The following is a 27,383-nucleotide window of genomic DNA, read 5'->3' as shown; positions in this document are numbered from 1 at the left end:
ACAACTTAGAGGTCCATTAAAAATGTTGTTGGTATGCTCTCAGTGGGAGTGGGCTGTTACTAGAGAATATGAGCTGTGTTCTTTCAATTGATTTATGAGGTACCAACAGTTTTCTCTAGTGCTGTGAACACACAAATGTAAAGTCAGTTGTTGTCCTGTCCCATGATAATCATATCACGCTATGAAGTTTGAGAATTAATTCAGCAATGTGTATAGGGTCCTGGGGCTGGGCAGGATCCAAGGTGTTCAGTTCCAAAAGCCATTTTTCTTACAATACTACATTCAAAAGCAAGAGCAGGGTTGAAGCCTACTCCTGACACATCTTGCAGCCTGGATATATCTTGGTCCCTGCCCTGAATAACATAGTCTAAAAAAAGACCAATAAAGTAGGAGGAGCTGAGAAGCTTAAGCACTGTTGTACATTTTGTCATCCAACTTCATTTTTTCCCTTCTATGTAGTATTGGGATGGAGAAATCTATTGTTTTGAATGGCTAGCTCTTTGTGCACACCTAAATCAGGATTAAAGTTCCTCTTTTCTTAGGTGTTTCAGCTAAAAACAAGATTCACACACCAGCTCGAGCCAGTAGTCTGTCTAGTCTCTTCCCCTAAATCTAGCAAAGATAAGTGCACTGTTGCTCATAATGCACCTAACCAACTATTCATTAATCTATGTGAGAAAGGGGAAAGTACTTGCCTTGTAATTCTGCTTCCCTGAAAATATCTCCTTGCTCTTCAACACTGAGTTTTGCTGGAGATGCTCTTTCCAGTGTGCTAGCTCCTTAATATAAGACTGGCAGAACTCTCCAAGATCTTCATGTTTTTGAACCTTGAGAGTAGCAATAATAGGAGAAGCACACAAGTCAGGACCCTTCCTGGCTGTCACAAGCAACACTCCCTGCTAACGTATGTGCTGCAATTAGTTTCTTCAACCCGTGAGGGAAGACCAACTCCCCAAAGTAGCACATTTAATAAGATCAGTGCAAGAATTAAAAATGTACTTCAAAGAAAACAGAAAAATTAATTGCAAGAGAAAAAATACCTCTATGAGGAGCTGAAGTCACTGCCGCCAAGAGAATGACCTTCCAAGAAACTTAAACTGACAGGAATTGAAAGATTCTAAAGGAGCTTATGTCAGAACCACTTTACTATACCACAACAAAAAAGGTGTGTGTGGGGGGGGGTGGGGTGGGAATAGATTGTGAAGTTCATAACAAGGGGTTGATGAGGCACTCACCTATTTTTGATTAGTTCATGATTGGCTGAAATATCTGTCAATTTACGAGTGGATGAAGTTAATCTTTAGTAGACTTGAGTCATGAAGGTATGGGCAGCTTTTGGCAGGACATGTCAAGAACCAAATTGCCCCAGATCACAAACCTTTTCCACATGGAGTTACATGTTCTTTTGGTAGGTGGCTGCTTCTGAGGTGCCAGGAGTACACATATCACCTGCCTGGAGATACTTATGACTGTGGGTCTTTATTCTTCATCTTGTCTAATTACTATTGATAATGAGACCAGGTGAGTGAGGTAATATATTTTATTGACCCAACTTCTGTATTGTGGTATGCAGTGTAGTTGTAGCCAGGTCAGTCCCAGGATATCAGAGACAAGGTAGGTAAGGCAGTAGTTGGTCCAGTAAAAGATAGTGCCTCACCCTCTTGTCTTTCTAATATCCTGGGAGCGACATGGCTACAACTACACTGCACACTATTTTTAACATTTATAACAGACCTAAATTCAGGAATTTAGACTTAACTCACTCAGTGTTCAGTTGAGATGGAGGTGATGCTTCAGGGACTGCTTCTGGCAGTAGGAGGAGGAACCTACATGTTGGGATTCTCGCCAACACCTCTTTCCACTCGGCTTTCCAAGAAGTGAGTTAAATCCAGACTTCACCACTCAGATATCTTTATTTGGCATAAAGCAAAGCTACGCTGAGTTGATCAGACTCAAGTGTAGGGGGTGGGTATAGGGCATACCATACATCTAAAGATACACAGGAAACCTCTTCCTTTATGTACATTTACACGCTACATTGCATATACATAGCATCACACACTTAGGGATTGGCTTGGTTACTTTGTAGGAACCAGTCCCTGTTATAGCATGCTCAACAGAAGCACTGTCCATGCACGACTTTCTCTGTACCTCATCTTGTGTTCTAGGCAGGGCCGGCTCCAGTCCCCAGCGCTCCACGTGCGCGCTTGGGGTGGCATGCCGTGGGGGGCACTCTGCCTGTCGCCGGGAGGGCGGCAGGCAGCTCCGGTGGACCTCCCACAGGCATGCCTGCGGATGCTCCACCGGAGCCACGGGACCAGCGGACCCTCTGCAGGCACGTCTGCAGGAGGTCCACCAAAGCTGCGGGACCGGCGACCGCCAGAGCGCCCCCCGCGGCGTGCCGCCGAGCTTGGGGCGGCGAAATAGCTAGAGCCGCCCCTGGTTCTAGGCTTATCTTGTCTATCATAAATGCTTCCTTGAGTGTCTTCCCTTATCTTAGCTAGCACAGACATTCTGTCTCTTATCTTACCGACTCATTAATATATCCTAATTAGCAAAGCCATTCTATTTTAGGGTGACCAGATGTCCCAATTTTATAGGGACAGTCCCGATTTTTGGGTCTTTTTCTTATACAGGCTCCTATTACCCCCCACCCCGTCCCGATTTTTCACACTTGCTGTCTGGTCACCCTATTCTGTTTCCAGGCTGCTGATTCATTTACCTCCCTAGTCCCTTCTCCTAAGAAATGAGGCCTCACCCATGTCGTTAGGTATGTCAAACCAGGCCTACCTTCCACTGGTTTTGGTTTACTGTTTTATATTGCAGTTTGTTTTATTTGTGTTGTATTATTGTTTTGCTGCAATTTTATCACCCAGCAAAACTGCAGTAATTGTAATTTTTTGAACAACTATAAAAAATAGGCTTAAAGTATGCATCAGCGTGCACAAGCTCACCTCCTCTGGTATAACCACCAGCCTATAATCCCACATTATGGAATAGCTTTCATAGAATCATAGGACTGGAAGGGACCTCAAGAGGTGTAGTCCAGTCCCCTGCATTAATGGCAGGACTAAGTGTTACTTAGTATTATAAGTATTTGCTCTTAAAGTATTCTTTTGTAATTTTAACTTTGCTTTTATTTTAATTACATTATGAAAATCTGGTACAAAATATGAAAATATTTCCATTTGGCAACAGATGAAACAGAACATAGGCTAATTAAAATAACATTTCTGGGTCATACCAGAAGTGGTCTGCTTCAGCCAATGCACAATACTTGTTCTTACCAGGCTTACACTATGATGATAATGGGGAGGTAGGACTTTTTATAAACATGGATGAAACATCTGATCCATAGATCCTTGCATAGGCACTCAAATACTTAAACTGCATTAGAACAGTCATGGGATTATGTAGCAAATCGTAAGATTCTTATAGTGGGGGATCTGCAAAAGGGTTGCCACATGACGATGTCCTTTACTTGTCAGTAACAGTTCCAGGCTCTGTGCCATCCTCTTTCAGGATTCCAGAGACAGGACACTGCCTTTCCTTGACACTGAACTGCAGCAACTTCTGAATATTTTATTCATCCCCAGACATATTTATATATCCAGTGATTCTTGTTTGTTCTATATTTATCTTTATAATTTTATAAATAGCATTACAAATGAAGAAATTTAAGTATTATAAGATAATGCAGTTTACACATAAATGTATTTGTTTACAGAACTAAAGGACTATATCTATGGCCAGTTACCATAATATCTGAGCACCTCTTAATCTTTAATATAGTTATCCTCACAACACCCATTATCACCATGTTACACCTGCAGCCAGAGCTGTAGAGAGACTAGGTGACTTTGGCAGACCTGGATCCAATTCCATTCCTAGGCTAGCACCCTAATCACTGGGATGTCCTTCCTCCTTGAACATCAACTTGTTGTGAAACAACTCTTTCCATGCCATTTTGACTTAGTATAAAATCTTCAGTTTTGAACACAGGTTTAGAAGGGCCTCTTTAGTAATCACTTCAAGCTTTCTGTGACTCAAGATGGTGCATTCAAACAGCTGGTAATGTCAACTTTTTTTTTGCTTAAAAAATTTATTGAATTCAACACACAACTTTAGAATTTTACAAAGACAATGAGTGCTCAGGTTACATGCTCGAGCAAATAAAAGTTAGCAATGAGTACAAAGTGAACACAATAAACAAGGAATATATCTCACTGCCAGACTTCCAGAGACGCTCTGAAAACTAGGTCAATATGGTATCAAAAACCAGGGCTGGAGTGCTTCACTGTTCAGTTCCATAGAAGCAGTAAAAAAATAAAATAAAATAAATAAACCCAGACTAAAATAATCCTTTTTAGGCTATTGAGTTTTTCTGTCACGAGAATGTCCAACACTTTGCAGAACCAAGTCTCTCTTTTAATTGAAAACCATTCTCTCTCCAACTACGCAAAATGTTTCATGATTCCTATGAACTAATGACCAGCCAAATTACAGGTTTCTAAATGCTTTTAAAATAATTAGAGCTAAAAAAAAATCAAGAACTTGAATTGTTTGTGTCCTGGGGGGACACAAACTGGCTGAACAAACTACAATAAACTTGGTGCATAAACTCACAAACGATTGTGAAACATGGAATGTTGTTTTTGCCCACCTTCTTACTCTGAAAACTGGCTTTTAAAAATGCATTTCAAAGTAGTGTCCAGATGCCAATTAGTTAATCTAGCTTATTTACAAGGTTAAAAAAAACAACCATAACCAGCAAATATTTTAACAGTGGCAAAGCCATTTGCAGCAGACCCCTAACTATACCATATTAGAGGTAATTGAAAACTAGAAGTTTCTACCACCCCACCCCATTGACTAAGAGCTCTCTCTGCAGGAAGCATTTGGAAAAATAATGTGGAGTTCTTGTAAAAGTAAGGAAACCCCATGGGATTTTTAAATAAACTATTTCATTAAATACTGAAATCCTAGGTTACAGTCTATTATTTATGAAAGTTAGAGATGAGCTCCAGTTGAAGTTTTGATTGAAATTTCCCCCCCAAATCAGGAGTAAATAGACAAGGGCAAAATCTGACCATGACAAAGTTTGCAGAGATATTCTGGGATTTTGCATGGGACGCATTTCTAATTTTAAAAGAAAACAAGTGTCTCACAGGCATTTTGGATTATGTTTAGAATTACATAAGAAACAGAATAAATTAACTCACTACATGCCTGTCACACTTACTTTTTCTAGACTTGAATTTGCCTGGAATACCATTTGTATTTTTAATATTTTGTTTATGAACACTTGCCATAACAAACTGATGTCTGGTATTTCTGAAACAAAGTGCCAAGAGAGAAAAATTATCATTTTTCTACTAGTACAGCTACAGTGAAGCTCGAGAAAGGTTTCACTATACAGCCCCCATTATCTCATATAGACAGAATGTGCCTTGTATTTAACATGCCTATTTATTCTTTTCATAACACCTGCTGTATTTCAATTATTATTTGGGACATTATTTGTGAAACCTTAATGACACCAAGATATCTGGACAACCCTAAGGTTTGTTACAAGGGCTGTGCTGCTAGCACCGACTTTACATTACGGCACTGAAGTATTCTAGAAAGCCTGTGAAGAATTACATCAAACTTGTAAATTGATATAATCGAAGTCAAATTTTAGACCACAGATTTTTATCACTTTATATAGATAAATATCATGTTTTAAAAGGCTGTGATATCAAGGGTATCTTGATCATATTACTACTAATTTTACTAATGGTTTATTTTCAATTATTGGTAGTAATTTCCTTACATACTTGAAAAACAACATAATTTATTTACCAAAGGTGTCTGTCACTTTTTGTTTCTTCTAACACAAGAGTGAAGTGGCCTTTTTTTGTTTTGTTTAGTTTCATTAGTCTGTGTACCAACATGCTTAATCATAATGCTAGCATAGCTTTTTGAAGAGGGTTTATTAGTTTGATAGTAGAGAGCAGAGAAAAACATTTCTGTTTAGGTCTTTTGTAAAGCGACTTTAATATCAACAATAGCCTGTAAAATTATTCAAAAACATCAAGGCCAGAATTAGTCATCTCAAACTAGTACCTAAAATAGCACTTTTTTCTTTGTTTTAATGGAAGACTGATTTCAAAAATTCATACTCAAGCTGTTTTCTCAATACGCACAACCATTTTCCCTTTGTGATTCAACCCTAATACAACTGTATGGATGGAGTAGAAAACTAATTCAAAGATATCTAACTTTGATTAATGAAGTGCAGATAGCATGACTCCACTGAAACAAGAAGAGGAGCTGTCATGGAAGAACACAATTTTTTAAGATAGAAAAGGCTATTGGCAGTGGTAACTTATACTCATGTGTCTTAAGAGGATTTATATGCAACAGTACCAGCCCTAGGCAATGCATGATCCTAAGGTGGAACAAGCACATCCCATAGCTAGTCACACTAGTGAAGGTAAATTGAGACATCCAAGATCAGGAGAAAGATTTCCACTACTATTTCTATCTGCAGTCCTAAGCCAGCAATTGATATTGAACGGGCAGACTGCTCTGTGTCGAGCCTCACTGGCTTCAATGGGGCTTAGCACCGGTGCAACAATTTGCCTGCACGCTATTCATTTAGTTTGCTGTGCCCATACAAATACACCTTGCACAGCAGGCAACCAGTTGCAAGAAAGAAATGATTAAATTGTGTGAATACACTTTGAGCCATTCATCTGACAAGTTCTTGAAGATTGCATAAAAACAGTCAGCAGTAAACTGTTTCCTTTCTTCAAGCTGATGTGTATTTTACACTACCGAGACCTGCAGAAACCAACCAAATTAATAGGCTAGTCTTTGTCCCACTACCACCCCACCTGTAAGCACTGTTAGTTAATGCTACTGTCAGCACCCTAAAATGAAATGGGCAAAATAAAGAAAAATGAGAAATATAGTTAGTGAAAACCAAGAAAGGGAAAAAGCAGCAAAACAGGAGGAGCTAAACCCGAGAGACAGCATACTTATGGTGAGTGGAGGGCATGCTGCACTGCATAGGAGATGCTCAGCACCTCACAGAATCACAGCCCATAGGAGGCAGGCAGAAAAGGCAGTTGTGTTACTTGCCTCTGCACAATATCCTCTCTCCTCACCCAAGAGTTTTCTTCGACACTAAAATTTAGTGGGCTACCACTATACTTAATTTAGGCATAACACTCAACCCCCCAAAAAAGATGTGAAAAGGGCTGAGAATTACACAATTTAGAGAAAGAGACACACATTACTGACATACAGTAAGTCACTTTTTTAATGATCCAGTGAATATGGCACTGGCTTGGAAAAGGAACTGTAACCCAGATAACGCTTATTCTACTGTTGCATCCTTTTTGGTACCTCATAGCTACATGAGCTATTTGGCATCAACATGAACTGTTTTAAAAACACAGTTAGGTCTCTTAGTCTGTGACAAGCACAAGACTCAGGAAAAGGATATGAGTGCAAGAGCTTAAGTGACCCCATACTCAAGTAGGACTTTTGAACTGCTACTCCCGTGTCCTGATCAGTTCCAACTGAGTTCTCGTTTATAGCTAACGGATTGAAAAGATGATGTTCTGCTTCTGCCGTCATGCTAGGAAAACACACAGCAAACTATATTATTAGGGACTGTGACCAGGCATGCGTTTCATAGGCCAGGAGCTGCACAAGGCACCTTGCACAAAGACACTAGTCTGTCAGCTTATTATAAGGAGACACACTGAAACTGCAAGACAGTAAATTTAAAACTGAGATTGGAAACTGTTTTTTCTTTTATGCAATGCATAACAAACCTATTGAACTCCTTGCTTTAAGAGAAAAGTGAAGCCAAAATTAGGTAGACGAGAACATCCAGAGTTACATTAGATAGGATAAAAGAGTTTTTAAAAAGGATGTAAGTCCCCATGATGCAAGGCATAAGTCAACCTCTACCAGCAGTTAGAATTGCTTCTGTGGGCAGGTTACTATGTAATTGGCCATTATACGACTTTTTGCATGCTAACAGTACAGGACTTATTCCTGGTCATTGACAGAGGCAGAATACTGAACAAAGATGGTCAGTAGGTCTGATGTAGTAAAGTAATTCCTACTGTTTGGTCCTTTCTTGTGTAATGAAAATGTCATGTTGGTGACTGAGTTGGCATGGAAAGTCCTCCATGCACAGGTGAGTGTTTGTTAATGTCACAGTTATGGTTGGCCTTTACATAGATGTTCCCAATCTTGAAAATGAGTTCTGAATCACAGTGGATATAAACTCTACAGTAGGGTTATCAAGAGTCTGTGGCCCATCATTAATTTTGGTGATAGATTGTCATTTCTACAGTAATACAAAATAAACTGTAAAACCAATATATAACACTGTGTATGCATGAATATAAAAATAAACCACACCATCAATATGTAACTTTAATACTCCATCCCCAAAATAGTCATCTTCTCAACAGCCTTCCGTACCGAGGAGCTGGTTCTCATTCTCATATCCATCAGGCAGGTACGTTTTCCTTAGCTGATCTGACTGCGGAATGGAACTACCATTCTTCACGTGGCGAGACAGGAAAGCTCGCACCGATGGATGGTCAGCTTTCTCAAGTGGGATGTTAGCTTCCAAGCACATCTTCACAAAGTCCTGGATGACACTGATTTTCTCTGTCTGAGCAGAACTGTTGCATTGGAGAGAAGCTGCCAGAGTCCTCGGCTTCTTTCTGATACTCTGCTCTTCAAACTCTGCCTTCCGCTTTGTATGAGTTTTAGACTTGAGATGGTCATTGATTGCAGATTTGCGAACGTGATTCAGGACCATATTGCAGGAAGTACAGAACAATTTCCCTCCATCTTCATGCAGTTCACTCCCAAACTCGGTTACACGATCCTGAGGGGTCACATACAAAGCTGTCTTTGAACGGTTATGGGAAGGAGTAGCTTTCACTCCAAATCGCTCCATTGTTGTTTTCACTAAGCTTCTTTTAAAAAACAAGAGAGACACATATCAGATTCATGTAAGTCAAGTGTCCTAGGCTCCACATTTATATATCTAGATGTATTTTATTCACTTTAGATATAACTGTGTGCAAAATATTGTACATGCTAGATATGACCACCAGGAAAACAATGTGAGAGAAGTATACTTAAGAAACTACATATAAAAACTTAAAGATAATTTAGATATCCCATTCAACTATCCCACAGTAGTCTGGGGAATCCAGAGTTTTACTTATGATTCAGATTTGTTTGGTTAATAAGTCACTTTGAACAGCCTGTGGGAGACACAAGGCCCTACCGCTATCTATTTTAAAATGTTTACACCAACAGGCTGACATGGTATTTATCTTGAACAACAGACAAATTTCCAGGAGCTGAGACAAAATTACATGAATGGAAGGATGTGTAGCCTCATGTCATGGAGAAAAGGTTTCTGTTGAGGCAGAAATGTCTCATGAATTAGGGGAAAATGTTCAAAAGTTTCTATAGCTGCAGAACGGATAGGACCCAGTTTGAAATAAATTAAAACTGCTCGTGACTGGAAATTAGATGTGTACTTTAAGAAGAGATTTTTACTGTTCAAGAAATGTAGCTTCTTCCCAACTACTTTTATTAGACAAACACTGCATTTTGATGCATAAGTGCTGTTTTGAGAGTAAACATGGCTTCATTCTGTTTACCTCCTTCGAATCAATACAATTTATCCCAGCAGATACACACTTCTCAAAGTACGTAGCCTTAACAGGACATTGCCGAATATTGCTAATGGAAACACTTGACCCTTTGTCAGAACTGATTTGGGAATATCCACCCCTTATCTGTTCATAACCCAAATATGTATGTATTTAAAGGAGAATCTGGGCTGAGTTTTAAGCAATTACCAACGGAAAGCATTAGAAAGGAACAGGCAACGCCTTGTGCTTTCCCAGGGCCGCACTGAAATCAATAGACAACCGGCATCCATCTCATTGCAAAAGTGGGGCCCGGGTTTTTCAAGTATGAGGCGATGCATCGCTGAGATGAATGCACCGATGTGACCTCTGTTCGGCCTAAACCCTTCGAAATAAGGAGTTTGCTGTTACAAAAGCGGCGGGTGTTGGGGGAGGGATGAGAAACGGAAACAGGGGTGGCTGGAAGGATGATCCCTGGTTCTCGCTAACCCCCCCCCCGCCCACACACCCCCGGTGTAACCCGCCCGTCCTGCTCCTGCAGCAGAACTATCACCCCCCAAGGCAGCAACCCCTCCCCCCGCCCCCGGCCCCGTCACCCGCCCCAGCCGCGAGCTCCCCCACCCGGGCCGGAGGCGGCGGCGCCGGCGCCGATCCCGGCTCCCCTCTCCCATCTTACCCGCGCAGGGCAGACGGGGCCCGGCCGGGCAGCCCCCGATCTCCGCCCCCTGGCGAGCGGGCCCGGCACAAGCAGCGGCCACTGCGATTTACCCACCCGACCAGCCGCGGTAGGCGGGACTTGGCAACCTAGCAACGTCTGCTCCAATCAGTGAGCCGTTAGCCTAAAGAACGATGTGCGGGACTGGTCGCCTTGCTCGACTGTAAAAAGATGAGCAAAGCTTCCGTCCAATTACAAAGTTGGGGCGGGAAAAGTCTTTTGGTTGAGAGCTCTGTCGTCCAATCTGAAGGCGGTGTGGGGAAAGGCTCACTAGGATGGACGGATATAAAACCCAATCCTATGTAGGAAAAAAATGGACTGAAATTGATTGACATCACTTCTTACCAGTCACAAGGCAGAACCGAAGTAATGAAGATAGTTTTCATCCAATCAAATGCAGAAGATCCGAGACGGGGCGAAGGGAGGAGTTAAGGGTGAGATCGTTGGCTACTCTGTCGTTAGCAGATGATTGGCACGTTCAGTAGCCCGTGAGATCGCGGCCGGTGGGAGGTGCCGGATGTGAGGTGCTGGCGAGGAGGCGGGCCATCCGGTGTGTCGGGGCGGGGGAGGGGGCTCGGTACGCGCAGGGTGGCCGGAGCAGCATGGCGGAAGACGAGAGCGACCAAGAGTCGGAGCGGCTCGGTGAGGAGCTGGAGGCCATCGCGGGGCCGCGCATCCTCGCCGGGGTCTCGCCCGCGCTCAGTAGCCAGTATTACTGCCGCCGCTTCTGCCAGGTGAGCCCCGCCCCCGGGCCCCGCCCCCGCCCCCAGCCCGGCGGGGGGGGGTCTGGTTTCTTGGGGCCTGTTCCGTTCCCACGGGGGGGGGGCGGTTCGGTTGCTCCCTCGGGCCGGGGAGGGGGCCCGTCCGGCGGGTGTCGCCCCGTCCCCAGAGCGGGGCGCGCAGTCTCGCCCTCCCCCCTCCGAGGGGTCGGTCGGGGGCCTCTCCCCGTCACCGGGGCCCCGTTTGGGGCCGAGCCCTGGCGGTGTCCGGCGGTGGCTGGGAGCGGCCCCTCTCCCCGCCCTGTGTGCGGCCCCCCCCCGTGGCCTCCCCCGGTATCACGGGTGGGGTCGGAGGGGAGCGCTGGGCGCTCGAGGACTGGCCGGGGCTCGGGTGTGTCTGCGCTGGGGAAGTGAGTCCTGGGATAGGCGGGGGGTTGGGGGGTCATGGGTCGGGCCTAGCGCGGGTGGGGGCTGTTCCGCCACCTCAGGTTGGGCGTTGGCACCCCCCAGCCCGAGAAATGGCAGCATGTGCTGGGTGGTTGTTTTCTCCTGCAATGGGGGCCAAACAGGGTGCGCGGCTTTTGTGTGACTGGGGATGTTTGGAGGCGGCGGGGAGATTTCTGATACTGACCGTCAATAGGAAACACTCGTCTAAATGGTAGCGTCTATCCCCCGTACTACCAGGGCCCTCTTCTTAACGCCTTTCATAATGGTTGGATCGCCTCCGACATTGATCTTGAAGTAGGTTCATGACTAGCTAACCAGAAAACTGCAGGTAATTTTTCCTGTATGGTTTAATGAGACACCAGGCAGTACATTTTGAGGAAGCATTGTCCCATTTAAGTGCTACCCAGCTGTCTAGTATCTGGCCTAGAAAATTCTGTGAATTTATTTAATTTCTAAACTTCTGACATACAGCTCCAGGAGATTTTTGGGGGGCATGGGAGGTCGTTTACCAAAGTTCCATATTTTCTCAGCAGATAGTGCCAGAATGCCAGATATTTTGTGTTTTCAGTAATTTGCTTTCCTGTTATTTCATTGAATGGGACACTATCTTGACATTGAGTGTATTGAGATTTAGACTAAGCTCTTTGGTTCAGGGACTGTCTATTCTGTGTTTGAACAGAGCCTAGCACGGCAGGGTCTTGGTCTATGACTGAGAGTGCTGTGCGCTATGGTAGCATAAATAAAAAATAACAAATGAGTTGAAAATAGTTTGGTAGTGGTTTTACAGCTATATTTCTGTTGTTCAAACAGTCCTTTTTCCCTTTGTTGTGAGACACTCATATAAACATAAACTGCCAGTACACAATGTCAAAAGTACAAACTGAAAACTGTCATATTTCAGTTATAATAATTTAATTGTTGATTGTGACAATAGTAGGCAAAAATATTCAAACACAAGTTGTGACTTTGAAATTGATGGGTTTTGTTAATTTTGACAGGGAATGGTATACCAATCTCCTAGAACTGGAAGGGACCTTGAAAGGTCATCAAGTCCAGCCCCCTGCCTTCACTAGCAGGACCAATTTTTGCCCCAGATCCCTAAGTGGCCCCATCAAGGATTGAACTCACAAGCCTGGGTTTAGCAGGCCAGTGCTCAAACCACTGAGCTATTCCTTCTCCCCCCATTGGATACTTCTTTATCCAAGGATAGGGGTTTTGCTTTAAATCTTTCCAGTGAAACTTGTTTTGTAATGCACCCTATTGCCTCAGGAAGAGGTGCTGGTGAGGTGATAGTTGTATATGCTAATCCCACCACCACCCACACAGGGAGATGAATTAATAGGCAACAGGAAGAAGCCAAGACCAGAGAGGGAACTTGGATACAAAAATGTATAATCCATTCTATTAGCAATACAGTGTTTTAAATCACCAAACAGTTGGGTTTTACTGCAGTTTTGTTGGCTAGAGATTTTCCAAAACTTTTCTACCCTCTTACTCTTCTGTTTGAAGAATGGAGGTGGGTGCTAATTTTGAGTGTGTGAAGGATTCAGTTTTCTTCAGGCAGTATACACATTTTCAATAATCCAAATAAGTGAGTGTCAGTAGAATTTGTTTTCATTCTATCGGATTTTTAATATTGGCCAGATGAACAGTAGATGCACATTTGTGTGCTTATTCGAGGCATAATCCTTGGAGTCTTGTGAAAGTATCCTTGAGTCTCAAGGCTTGCCAGCATAAGGCAGTGGTTTTCACAGTGGGATATGTGAGCTCTTGTCAAGAAATACGTGAAAAAAATCCTATACTGGTGGACAGCACATTTTATTTAATAAGGCTTGGCAATCCACTCATGGTTAGGGTCATTACATATCTCACATGGGGGTACAAGGTGGACTACATTATTTGGAAAGGGTTACACAGCCGAAGAAGTTTGAAAACCCCTGGCATAAGGGATTTCTATGCAAGTGTAGCTGCATTACTCCACACTGCCAAAATAGAGGAGCTGCACTGTGTAAAGTAGGGTTTGCAGCTATGATTTATCATGGTTTGGAAACAGATTAGGTTACATAGGTACAAGCCCTATATAAAATCAATGTAGAACATCTATAGTGAGGTTTGCAGTAGTGCAAAAAGCCCTCCACCTCAGTCTGCATGCAGCAGAACTGCTCACTAATATAGAATGATGGCATAGTTGTATTGTTTTCCTGTTACTACTTTTCTAGATCCCAATGACTTATAGTCAGTTTTAAAAGGAGACAACAAATTGAGACAAAGTCAAAAACATTCCATCTTGCTATTAAATGCTGTTTACTTTGGCATTCCTTTTCTCATTTAGGTATTTTCTTCCTTCTCTAAACAATATCTTCTCTTCACTCAGTTTAGAACTCATCGTAACATTCTAGGCTCCTGATCTGAGCTTTGTGCTGATTAAGTTCGACCAAGAGACAGGCCACTTCACAACCTCCTACCCTCCTCCCTCCCTTTTGTACCAGTAAAAAAAAAGCTTGTACTTCTCCTTTCTAAAGTTCTTCAGTAGTGTGGAATTTAATTGACATCACTATATTCCTGTTCCTTGGTCAAAGAGAAGAAGCAGCTATGTGGGTAATTACTTAGAAAAGATGCTATGAGGTTGAACTGCCTAAAGGAAGCAATTTGTTCCTTTCCAAAATAGCAAGTAAACTGTTAAAATCATAAGGTTGTAAGTTAATATGGACAGTGGTATAAATCGCCATCACCAAATGATTTATTATTGCTGATCCAGGTATTATCCCACTATACAATCTGAGGAATGTGTACACAGATGATTTTTATGGTTGGGATATGTTATAAAGAGGTACCATGTGTTTGAACAGAAGGACCCCTTACTCTGTTGAAGTGTGCTTTATTGTATTGGAATTTCAATTTAAGATAGTGGCTGAAGAGGCAGTTATGACAATATCTCTGTTGTATATTGTATATCAAATAGTGCTTTTCTAGATAGATGTGCCTACATTTTAATAGGGTAAGAACAGATTAATGTGGTGGTGTAGTACATGGATTCTCTAAAATGACAACTGGTTTAATTTTTTTCATGATGTCATAGATGTGCACCAGCATGCAATAGTTTGCAGCTGGGATCTTATCAGAAAAATATGCCTCACAAAATATCTGATCCCATAATGTAGAATGGAGGTGGGGAATGTTGGGGAAAGACAAAACCAGCAGTTTGTGAGAGTGGGAGGCAATAGAAGGCTGAGGTAGTAAGTGACAGTTTTATACTATCTCATTCTCTGACAATGTTTTTTCTGAAGCAGTATGTAGCTATTTCAGCCACTTGTGCCAGACTTTCTAGGGTGAAAGGTAAAGTATAGATGCTTAATATTTCACATGTAGGTTATGATTCTGCAAGGGGCTCTTCAGGGTGCAAAGACTCTGGGTTGGTGGAGATGGCTGCAGACCTGGGGACTTAAATTTATAAAAGAAAGCAAGTTAACACTTGCTACTGAAAGGGTAAATGGGCTTCTAGTGGTAGTGAATAGGTATTTAAAAAAAAAAAAGTCCTAGGAAAATAATAGAATAGTAGAGAGACAGTATATATAATTTCCCTGCTAATTCTTCTTTTTCTTTCACTCTGAAGTACTTTTTATAGGGTGGCGATGTGTTGTTTAAACCTACACACAAATGTTTAATTATTTTTTCAAAAGCTTTTTAAATGTGAAGTGAATGAGCCATACATATTTCAGTAGCAGTCAGCCATCCAGATTGTGTATTAGTAGGCAATTGCTGCATTTCTTGAGTGGCTGAAGGCATTCAGTCTTGTGCCTCACTGTGTACCCAAGACAGCCTATTAGGTAGCCTGCACTAGTACCCTATTTTATGTCATACTCTGGTGTGACTTATTGCAATGCTAACCCACATCCATTAAATCGGTATTAAAATACATCGATCTATACCCTATACACCTCTACCCCAATATAACGTGACCCGATATAACACAAATTCAGATATAACACGGTAAAGCAGCACTCCGGTGGATCAAAGCAAGTTCGATATAATGCGGTGAGATTTTTTGGCTGCCGAGGACAGCGTTATATCGAGGTGGAGGTATATCTCTTTGTACATGTTTGTGCTTATTTACCAAATTGGTAGAAAACAAGGGAGTGTACAACTAACTCTTCAAGCTCTGTAGAATGTATTTAAGTAATGTAAAACAATAAACATATATACAAGGACCTAAACACTCTTGTTAATTTCACTGTTCATTTAGGACCACTCCTTAATCCCCTGCAAGTAATCCATTGCGATAGCTTCGAGACTACTTTTGTGTCCTAGATTGCTGTTTTTGTTCTTGATGTCAATACAGTATGCTTTCTTCATATAGAAGAGCTAATTCAAACTTTCTTGCTGTGTAAAATTAAAAATCTTTAACTAAAAACTTCTGCATACCAGTACTGGCTGCAAGTGACCACTTCTGTGAAATAGTCTTCTTGATATTTTATACATGGCCCTTCAATAGCATCTTTTTAACTGAGTATCTGAAAGAGCTTGACAAAACACTAGTAATAATGCATGCAAAATTTGAATTCATTAACATGTGGTTTGTTTTCAAGGACTTCGGTTTTTATTCTTTTCATTTGGAAGTTGTTACCTCTAGGTGCAAAGCAGTGGATGGTGGCTCCAGACAAATTATAGGCTAAAGTAGAAGGTTAAGGCAACTCTCTAGAAGGTTATAAGTGTGTTTATGGATGTTGTACTGTCAAAGTATTTCCAATGTTAGCTGCTTTGAAAACAAATCTTAATGGTAAACTGTGGAAGCACATAGAAAATAAAAATATCTTGACAGCTCACTGCAATTCTGGTGAAAACAGTATCACAACATGCATTATCAGTGTAGTGAGTTAAGTCCCTCTGAATGCATAAGTGAGCTTTAGCTCACGAAATGCTAACAATAAATTAAATGTCTTTCTCTTAGGTGCCACAAGTACTTTTTTTTTTTTTACATACAGACTACTTGCTGCTACTGAAACCTAACGTTTTTATGTTACTCAACACTGCTGTGACTTGATTTTTTTTTCTTTTTTTAGGTCACTTAATGTGCATAAATTTGAGAAGAGTACTTTCTATCTTCCTAAGAAATACTTGTGGAAATCTCCTTTATTATTTAATGACTTGGTTAAAGGGAGCTCTGTAGATCAGTTTACAGCATGAATTTAAGTTATTAACATATATGTTCACCATAGCGAATATTTTGTGATTGGGTTTATATAGTTGTCTATATGGTTGTGTAAAGATACTAAATTTTATTTTAAATGTTGCTCAAAACTCATTAAAATAATTACTAAATGATACTGGTCTTAAATAGCAAAGGAGTGTAAGGACTGAACATTACCTGCTGTCCTCTACTGTGGCGTCAATTTACAGCCCTGCATAGAGTGAGGTGGCACCATTTGCACCACAGTTTGGTTCTGTTTTGTTTTTGCAGATGCCAGCTCGTCTATGATGGTTTTCTGTTCTCAGATAATAATTTAGTACTGAAAACTTACTTGCTGAAATGGTTTAATACATGTTTTAGCCAGGGAGCAATTTTTAAAATACTGTTTATAAAACCTTTTAAGACAATACTGGAAAAACTTGGTCAGTGCTTCTAATTTAAAAATAAAAGGCTAGGAATTAAAAAGATAATTTGGTAAGCATTTAGGTCAAAATTGTGTAACGTTGCATTTTTCACAGGAAAAAAATGGCTAAGGTAGTGTCTTAAATATAGTTTTTATCTATATCTGTTTTGAGTGCGTACGCCTGATTTTCATATGGAATTTGGATACAAAGACATTGGATATGTCCTTAAGGTAGGAAAAATGTGAATGTTTGAGTTGTTTTTGTCTTGGGTAAATCCATTTATTACCATTCTATTAATACAACTTTTAAAAAAAAGTGTTCAGTTTAAACTAGAGAGTAAGACTTAACAGTGTATTCACTTTCTAAACATGCAAAAAAACCCTCCAAAAACATAGTGTAATGGCAACAAGGAGTCCGATGGCACCTTACCCACGAAAGGTGCCACCGGACTCCTTGTTGTTTTTGTGGATACAGACTAACACGGCTACCTCCTGATACTTAGTGTAATGGGTTATGTCAACCCCTAGTTACCTTCATGTGTTTTGGGGCCCTCGTGAGTCTCATACCTAATATATTGTTTTCAAAGTTGTGCATAGGAATTTAACCACTGAAATCTCACTGATGTTATAGGGAGTTGCAGAGCTCAATTCCTATGCATTACTCTGCATCTTAACCCTCTCACATAGTAAAAAGGTAGTTCGTAAGGCCTCAGAAGGTATGTTACAGCCCTTGTATCAATTATGTATCAATATCTGATGATACAAAATCTATCCAAGCTCTTATAGCCACTGTTAACATGCTTTTCTTTTTGTGTAGGGCCTGATTCTCGGGCTGTTTCATATGCAGAAGTCCAATAGAAGCTAATTTTGCAAATTTCAGAATAAGTATTATTGAATTTTATTTTTGAATTGATCTAATACAGTTGTTTCAAATCTATTAAGGACAGATCATATGTTGTAAATAAACTTGTGTAACATCTTGGATTATTGGAAGCTAATGGAATTTAAAAATTCATTTAACCTGTCTCTGCACTTTACATACTTACTGCATTTTTCTCAGGTTGGTCAGTAAAAAGGAATGAAGTTCATTTCACTTAGAATAAACATTCCATTTTTTTAGTGCTGCATGAGTGTCAGGCATTACCAGGATGTACTTACAATTGTCATGGGAGTTTTTTTGTTTAAATTGTTTCTTTGGGTCTTAAATTTTAGAAAACCTTAGTCTTCTAAACTTAGATTTGTCACCACTTTTAAAGATTGTATGAAAATGTCCATTACAAACCTTTTTTCATATAAGCACTTTCTGTAACAATGACTATTTGGGTGTAAATTAGCAGCCCCATTTTACAAATGGAAAAACAAGCCTTTTACAAATGGAAACTTGTAGTAGAACTCCGAGCTCCTTGCTCAGATACTTGCAAATCTTGTGCAAATCACTGTTAATATTAAATAATAAAATTACTGTGAACCACATTGGTGCACAAAGCGACAAGAGAGTCCTGTGGCACCTTATAAACTAACAGACGTATTGTAGCATGCGTTTGACAAAGTGGGTATTCGCCCATGAAAGCTCATGCTCCAATACATCTGTTAGTCTATAAGGTGCCATAGGACTCTCTTGTTGCTTTTTACAGATCCAGACTAACCCAGCTACCCCTCTGATACTTGACACATTGGTGCACAGTTTGTTTGGTTTGCTGTTTTATTGGGACTTCTCCCAGAAAACCAGCCTAATTGTAATCACTACTGATTTCTAAACATTATACAGGAGATGTTTAATACTTGTGGGCATAATCCCTTAATTCTTCCCATTTATATTACCAAATTATTCACTCGTTTCACTTGTTCTTATTTACCCTCCCCTGAATTTAATTCTTCTATCCTTGTTTATATTCTCCCACGTTCATGCCCACTCATCTTTTCCTTGTTTAGTATTTTCCCCTTCAGTTACCCCATCTGCCTAGGGCTGATATCTGAGGTCTCCTTGGTCCCCCCCTGCTGCCTGGAGATTCCTTCCTGCCCCTTTGTTATCCCAGCTCCCAAAGAGGCATCGCACCGCTAGCTGGATCATAGTCCAATATCTTCACTTCTTGGCTCTGACTCAAAAGTACTCTCACCCTGCTTTGCTGCCAGATCCCAGCCCATAGCCATTCCTCTTCCCCACTGCCCCCATTTCTGCTGCTTGGCTCAGTTGGGGCACAGAGGAACGTAGGCTGGAGAGGGGGAGTTGCAACACCAGGCAGCTTGCGCCAGCCCCATGTGTCCCCTTTTCAGTTTAGGGAAATAAGGTCACCTTACTTTCCAGGTGGGGGGCTGGTGGGCAGTTGGGGGAGGGGGGGGAATTTGATTAAAAAAATACACTACAGTGGTTTGAGCATTGGCCTACTAAACCCAGTGTTGTGAATTCAGTCCTCAAGGAGTCCTTTTAGGGATCTGGGTCAAAAATCTGTCTGGGGCTTGGTCCCTTCCAACCCTGATAGTCTGTTTCCATGTGCTAGGATTTTCTCTTTCCTCTTCTGTTCTACAGTGGTGGCACTGGGATCTTCACTCTTTGTTTACTATCCCACAAGCTTAGGGAACAGGTGAAGCTTGACTCTTTTCTCCTTTTCCCACAAGGTCTGGTAGGAAGGGGCTAATCAAGCCTTTGATAATCACTCTTGTGTCTACAACTCACCCCTTTTCCCCTCAGCCAGGAAGTGTAGCAGTGGGTGCTGGAGGAAGGGAGCTGCATCTCTTTGAGTGGGAGAACCAGCATCCTCTCCCTGGCCAGGTACAGCAGTGGCTGCTGGCATGGGAGGAAAATGATCCCCAAAGCCAACTCCTCCCCAGCTACAAAGTAGATATCTCCTGCTGAAAGAGTTTGTGGGGTAACCTTCACTATTCAGTGTGTAGTACATTCCAGCAAGGTGCATAAGTACATGCTTGCACAGTTTAGCGGGAGCTGTGGTAATGACGATTCATTAGGACATTAACATAAGTTATTAGTGTAAAATATTTTAATATTGATTAACCAGATGTTATGAGTGTAAAATTCTAGGATTTAGCTTTTTGATAGAGGTGCTGACAAATGATGGGTTTTAAATTAAATTACATAAACTCTCAACAAGTACATGATTTTTGGTGCTGCTAAAACAGCTGATATTTAATGCTAGCATGTGAAAACAAATTATTCTCACCTTATGGGGGGAAATCTATTTTTGTTTTATTTATTTTTAAGTCAGATATTGATAACTTTCCAGTTAAAGTACAATTATGTATTCTGTATGTAAATATTCATTAAAGAAGGATTACCCAGTCTTTTACAAAAGTATATCCTATATGCAAAGGAAGTATCAGTTGGCTTTCAGACAATTTGAAGCTAGGTTATGTTAAAACTAGATGCTCTGACTGCTCTCATTGTATTTTTTTAATTGCTTTTTCGAAAAACAGTTTTTGCAAAATATATCTCTGCTATAACAGGATTTGTTCTCAAAAGAATGAAAAATATCCTGTTAAACATAATATATTGATGGTGGCAATTGCAACATGATTTAACCAGAAGAGAACTAGCATAAAAGTCTGAAAGAAATTTTATTGGGCCATTATGCAACAAAATACCAGATATGCAAAATTGTGGAAAATTATGGAAGTTATACAGAAATACCATGTGATCATTTAATAAAAAACTACCTTATGCATATATATGAGTAGTACAGAGGTAAGGTTGTGAATTCAGCCTTTACTAAAGTTAGGGAAAAAAATCATTTTCTTTTAGATAACTTGAATAGTGCATTAATATATTTTGTCAGAAGCAAATGTTTCTACATAACTGTCACTTATGTTTAAGGCTACGATTTAGTCACGGAGGTCATGGCAGTCATGGATTCCGGGACTTTACCAGACTTCCCTGACTTCTAGGGCTTCAGGAGGAGGAGGCGGACTGTGCCCCTGCCCAGCAATGGGCTGGCTGGAACCAGGACCCCGCAGCCCCAGCCCCACTGTTTCATCCGGGGGGCTGCAGCCGGGGCCGGGACTCATCATGTGCCAGGCTTGGCGACGGCCATGAGCCCCCGACCCACCGCATTCCAGGCTTGGTGGGGGCCATGTGCCCTAGCCCAGCTGGTTTCTCTGGGGCTGGCAGCTGGGGCCGCAAGCCCCTCTTTGTGACTTCCCAGAGCCGTGTGGCTCCCCCACTCCCCCCCACTGCATCTGGGGCTTGGCAGGGGCTGAAGTGGGGACCGTGCACCCCTGTCCCGCAGCTGGACCAGCTCTGGAGCAGGGGCTGTGTGCCCCCCGTGGCTGTGCCCCTCACTGCGGTCACTGGAGTCGGGGCTGTTCGCACCCGCCCGCCATTGTGAGGGACTTGGCCTGTCAGTCTCTTCCCCTTCTTGCTCTTCCCCTCCCCGCCCCCTCCCCCCCCCCATGAGACTCCATTCCTCCCCCTACCTAGCCCTGCAGTCAGTTATTTGTAGTAAAGTAATGGACATGTCACAAGCTCCATGAATTTTTGGTTTTACCCATGACCTGTTCGTGACTTTTACTAAAAATAACTGTGGAAAAAATCTTAGCTTTACTTATGTTGTATGATTGAGCCGGTATATTTCTTTCATCAAGATTTCACTGCTTGATTGAGACAGTATTTGTGTGAGAACCTGTACATTAGGATGATTTTTATTTTTAGTGTTTAAAAAGAAGTTGTAGATTTACTATAGTATGATGTCATACAACATGAATTGTAACGAAGATTTATTTTATAGACTAAAAGCACCCATCTGTTGAGCTTAGAATAGGTTAATTACAAATTCTTTATTACATAATTCAAACAAAACAAAAATGAATTAAAAGTAGAATCACAGATTCTCCCTGCAGATATTTGTGGCTTTATAATCATGTTCTTGTAGTCCAAAAATATGTATTTCCTCTATTGCAAGGATGTATACAAACAGGGGAAACGGCATGCATATATATAGGAGAAATGTGAAACTGACTATACACAAAGTGCTGTCAATCACAGAAAATAGAAATAAAAAGGATGCAGAGCGACTTCTCTTGTTCATGGTGCCCCTTTAAATGCGGTGTGTTTTTTAAATAAATTTAACAGAATAATCCTAGTGGGCTGAGATACAGTTATTAGTGGAGCCACAAGTATGCATGTGCAGAATATTGGCATAACTTTAAGTGTCTTTTAAATTGTAGTTTCTCTTTTTAAAAGTTTTTAGTGGAAGAGTTTTCTTTGTATATACTGTTTGGTTGTTTATATAATTAAGTGCATCCTTGCAAAGTTTGTCTCTGCCTTAATGTCAAGTGAGTTAGATACACCTAGAAGGGAGAGTCTGTAGTGAATAGTGCATTTCTTGTACTACCTATGCCACTTGTCCCTTAAATTGTTTTTGACAGCAAAATTTTAGAAACTGCTCGTATATGAGTACTAGCAATCTCATTGCACTCTTGTTTGATTTGGAGGCGATCTCAGATGCTTCTTTCATGTTTGCAAAATCAGTTACTCTGTATAAAGTAGCCAATTTTATAAAAATGTCAGCAGTTCTCTGTGTAAACAATCCAAACTGGGCCTAAAAAAACAAGTTAAAATTAATATTAGTAAACTGAGGGGAAATATGATTTTACTCTTTCATAAATATTTAGTCACAATGACACTAATATTGAAAGCCATGTTTGTTTTCGCTGAACAAAACTTTGCCCCAAGTAAAATACTCCTGCCAATGAACACCTGGATGGCTTAAGGGCCTTCACCCATGACAACTTAGTTCAAAATAATCACAACACTCTGAATTCTTAATTTATTGGGCCTCATTATCTGATATATGTGCCTCTGTTTTGTCATGTTAAATTTACCTTAGCATGTATCTTGTAGCACTGCTTTCTCCATAGTGAAGGAGTGTTAATGTGGAATAATTTCATTTACTTCAGTAGAGTTAACTCTTAATTTAGGCTAGTGTAATTAGGAGCAGAATTTGATCTCTGCCTGCTGAGTCAGAATGTTTGCAATATTCTTTTTCTTAATTCTTGAAGACAGCAGCACAGTCATAGGTGAAAATTTGTAATAGGAATTGAACTATATTTTTAATTTAGGCTGTAAAAATAAAGTAAATCAAATTTCAAATTTTCCATTATAATTTGAAGTACACTGTCATGGAAAAAAGTAATTGTAAACACCAGTAAATGAGAACACTATTGTGGATGATATTCGGTGTCCACCTACTGCTATGTATGGGTTACTGGAATTATTCTTATTACCCATTATCTTGAAACACCTAGTTGTAGTAATGTATAGAGCCATGCTGCCAGGAGTACAGGGCCAGCATGAGAGTCTAAGGCAGGGGTAGGCAATCTATGGCACATGTGCCGAAGACGGCTCGCGAGCTGATTTTCAGTGGCACTCACACTGCCCGAGTCCTGGCCACTGGTTTGGGGGGCTCTGCATTTTAATTTAATTTTAAATGAAGCTTCTTAAACATTTTTAAAACCTTATTTACTTTACATACAACAATAGTTTAGTTATATATTATAGACTTGTAGAAAGAGACCTCCTAAAAACGTTAAAATGTATTACTGGCACGCGGAACCTTAAATTAGGGTGAATAAATGAAGACTCGGCACCGCACTTCTGAAAGGTTGCTGACCCCTGGTCTAAGGCCTTTACACAGCAGCCCAAGGCTGGGGGCAAGCTGCTCAGCCTTTATGAGAGGAATCCTTGCAGTTAGATTCCCATGGAAAGTGTTCCCTCCTGCAGCTTTCGAAGCAGGGCAGGAAATGATCTGGCATTTGATTTATTAGAATTAGCTTGCATACACTTTAACAAGTTAAGTTTTTTCCTCAAATTAACATCTTAAATTGCTGTTAAAATTTTTTGTGACCCAAGAGCTCTTAATGCCAATTGGCAAGGTGATGCAGAGGGAATCTCATGAGACTGGTGTGTACATTAAAGTTCACCATATGATGTCATGTGTGACCTCAAATGAAAGCTAGTGTCACACTGGTCATGAGTATTGTAAAACGTATATACAGATACTGCATAAGAAGGTGTGTGTATGCACAGGAAAAGATGCTCTTAATGTCTGTCAAGGTACTGGTCCCGAGCAATGACAGAAAACCAGTTTTTCACCAGACAAGAGGTGTTCAGTCATCTATCTGTTTACATGTAAATTGACTGTTGTCTTGTTCAGTGTGTCCCCTGGATCACCGCTTTGAACTGAATACAAATGTAGGATTGTGAGAAAGAACTTCAGAAAGAAAGAAAGGGAAAGAACAACACAGCATGGGGTAGATTAACTTATCTTGAGGTGCATATCAAAGTTTGCTTGACTATATTTGGGAGCCTAGAAGACACCCAGGCATGCTTCTCTGAGGAAGTAAGAGTACAGTGCTTTTGCTTAATTAAAAAATGGTTTTAACGAGGCTTGGTTGAAAATGCTGCAAGAACTTTGGGTGAGAAGCTTCTTTAGAGAAGAGAGTAACTTGTTAGTTAAATTTAGTCTCTAGAAAGCGTGTTAGGACTTTTATGTAACCATTTGTTTCCAATATTCTTTCTTGCTATTACTCAAATTTCTTTTCTTTGATGATAAACTTACTCTTGTTTTCACATTAAATATATCAGTGCTGTGGTATTAAGCAAAATGATGGTTCTGAGTTGAATCTTACAAACTGGGATATACTGTTCTCTTGCTAATTGTAAGCCTTTGGGGCTAGGGCAGGCCCCCACAACATACGGCTGGCGGGCTGCATGTGGGCTCACTGTGCAGCCTGGGGGGAATGAGTAGGCAAGAGGCGGGGTGGGGCAAGCCTGGCAGGTGGGCAGGGTATTGAAGAGGCCAGTGGCAGGCTGGAGAGTGAGGGTGAGTCAGCGGCAGCGGGTGGCAGCAGAAGGTAAGAGGCCAGTGGCGGGGGAAGCCGGCGGCGGGGGGATGAGGAGCTGAGCAGGTGAGCTTGCGGCGGGGCGGGGCTGAGGAGGTGAGCGGGCGGTGGGGTGAGTAGGAGAGCCAGGGGCTGAGGAGGCGACCGGGTGGGCAGTGACAGAGGGGCAGGTGAGCCAGTGGCTGAGGAAGCGAGCGGGGGGTGGGCAGGTGAGGGAGGGCGCAGGCTGAGGAGGCGAGCAGCGTGGCATTGGCAGGGGGTGAGTAGGCGAGCCGGGGGGGGTGAAGGGATGACAAGCCACATGGGCGGGCAGTGGCGGGGGGCGGGGCGTTAGATTTGGGGGGGGCGGGGTGAGGAGGTGAGCGGTGAGTCGGTGGCTGACCTGTTCTACTGATCTTCTCTGTTATAAAAATTGGTCCTTTTTGCTGCTTTTCTCTGGACTAGGAGTTGTCCCAATGCTGCACAGATGGTGTTCCCAAAGGAAGGTGCTTGCTTCTAACCCAGGAGGCCATCAGTATGTCTGCTCTTCTCTAGTCAGCCCACTTGACAAGTTTGATTGTCCTTGGTCTGGCTCCCATCCCCTATCCAAGGGTTGCAGCTGTCTGGAGGTGCTGCCTTGCTCATTCACTCAACAGGGCAATTGATTACAAAGTGGGGGGAAGATCTTATTCTACTTCTAGCAAAAAGACATTTTTCTTTTACCTTAATTATACTACCTTATGAGCCCGCTATAACATATTACCAAGGTTCAATACCGCTGTTTCGATGGGGCGGCACTGGGGAAGGATGTTTGTTTCCACTGGCTTTGGGGGGAGGGGGGGTGAGGAGAGGAGGTTCGGCCCCCAGCTGTTTTCTTTGAAGTAATATGGCCCTCACCGCTTTGAATTGTGCAGGCCTGGCCTACAGTGTGCCTACACAGAGAGAACAAGGCCTGGAAGGCAGTGCTTGTGTTGCTGGAGGCAGGTGGTTTCAGGGAGCCGATCCACAACGGGCACAGACAAGACTGCTGCACACAGAGGGAAGATGTGGAGCTGCCTCACAATCCTGGGGAGCATCACAAATGGTTAAAACTGTGTTGAAAACGTTTGCATTAGTTGAAAATTGCTTGTATATAGATAATACCCATTTTCTTTCTTAAGGATCTTAAAGGGTCTTACTAAGTGCTCACCCACCTCTAAAACATACTAATCTCTGGGGTGAAAATTTGCATCCATTTTGCACTGACAACACTACACATATGTTAGGAGTGGCAACGAGCAACTTCTCCAACTAAAACTACAGTTAAACTTAAATAGTTCAGTTTAATAACCTGTAGTGGAAATGGGCCATAAATTCCTTACTCTTGCATAAAGCTCTACTGAAGAGGTGGAATCTGCTATGACCTGGCCATGTATTAGTCATCAGCTACTGTAATTAAAATCACTGTTGGTACTGGAGTAGAACCATTTCCAAAGTGCAGGTTTGCAGACACAGGAATTTGAAGTGATTAGCCAGGTTTTTTTTGTCTGCTGCGGTCTCTGATGGTATTTTATTTAGTTGTCATTCGTTTTGAGAAACTGATCAGAGTAGTGAAGTCAGGAGAGCCAGTCTTTCTGTTTTAAGCAGTGACTAAACACTAGATAGCAGACACCTTCTTTGCTCCAGGAATTTTGGTAGACCCTATGAATTACAGAGCTTTCTTCTTTTCTCCAGTATTTGTAAACCAATAATCATGTGGTCTGGGTTATAAATGTATGTCCAAATTTATTTTTCAAGGTCATAGGAGTAGTGTGACAGTTTCAAGATATGCAGTGTATGGTATGCTAATTCAGCATATTCGCCTTAAAAAATATTCAGGATATTTATATAGGAGGCTTAGCCATTGAGAGGGCTTTCAGATCAAACTTGAAGTATACTAGCAAATTTAAAATAAATATGGATTATTTTCCCCAAAAAACTAATATTCAATCTGGTCTGAAATTTCTCTTTCCTTAACAAATACTTTAATATATTTCTCCTCTCTACATACTATACTGGTGCTTCCAGTTAGCTGGGTGAAGAAAATGACTAACTTCACAGATTTGAGCTTATGGAGACCTACAACTGTAGATTGAAAAATGAGAAAAGGAATACAGGATTGCTATTCTAGTCTTTCTCTTTTGTTTAGCTAACTTCTGTCTACATTTCTCGTTTGGCCATGTGTTTCATCCTTTTCGATCATGTTTTTCCTTTATTTTGTGATAGTGATTGCATATTACTCTTTGTACTTAAAGCACTTCTCCTTTTGATTCTTGCACTGTTCTTGAGTGGTTATTTACAGTTACTCTTCGGATGGGTGGCAGGACAGGAATTTTGGCAGGTGATGAATGCATGCTGGACTCACTAGACCAGGGGT

General features: G+C 41.4%; 2 protein-coding genes across 3 annotated transcripts in view; one reads left to right on the top strand and one right to left on the bottom strand.

Moving 5' to 3' along the window:
- Positions 1-8,429: 8,429 nt before the first annotated feature.
- Positions 8,430-10,825, bottom strand: CGGBP1 (CGG triplet repeat binding protein 1). Its single transcript, XM_039524021.1, has 2 exons — positions 10,747-10,825; positions 8,430-8,993 (listed from the first exon to the last, which is right to left on the bottom strand). Exons 1-2 carry the CDS (start codon positions 10,785-10,787, stop codon positions 8,474-8,476), a joined length of 561 nt encoding a protein of 186 aa, XP_039379955.1. The 5' UTR covers positions 10,788-10,825; the 3' UTR covers positions 8,430-8,473.
- ZNF654 (zinc finger protein 654) overlaps positions 10,822-27,383 on the top strand; it is a 56,703-nt gene continuing 40,141 nt past the window's right edge. Inside the window, exon 1 of one of the 2 annotated variants that reach the window (XM_039523956.1) lies at positions 10,822-10,835. Coding sequence is in view for 1 of the 2 variants with exons in the window: in XM_039523947.1 (XP_039379881.1) it covers positions 11,004-11,135 (132 nt within the window). In the remaining variant the exon portion in view is untranslated. The other variant, XM_039523947.1, reaches the window with a different exon arrangement.

Source organism: Mauremys reevesii, linkage group 1 (genome assembly GCF_016161935.1).
Source record: "Mauremys reevesii isolate NIE-2019 linkage group 1, ASM1616193v1, whole genome shotgun sequence".
Classification (NCBI taxonomy): domain Eukaryota; kingdom Metazoa; phylum Chordata; order Testudines; family Geoemydidae; genus Mauremys; species Mauremys reevesii.
Note: the sequence above shows the minus strand (reverse complement) of the source record. Positions and strands in the feature narration are given on the sequence as shown.

Excerpts from the sequence above, each read along its gene's own strand:
- CGGBP1 (XM_039524021.1), bottom strand. The coding sequence starts at position 10,787 with ATGAAAACTATCTTCATTACTTCGGTTCTGCCTTGTGACTG. Across the intron at positions 8,994-10,746 it reads TCGGTTCTGCCTTGTGACTG|CTTAGTGAAAACAACAATGG; the intron begins GTAAGAAGTGAT and ends TTTTAAAAGAAG.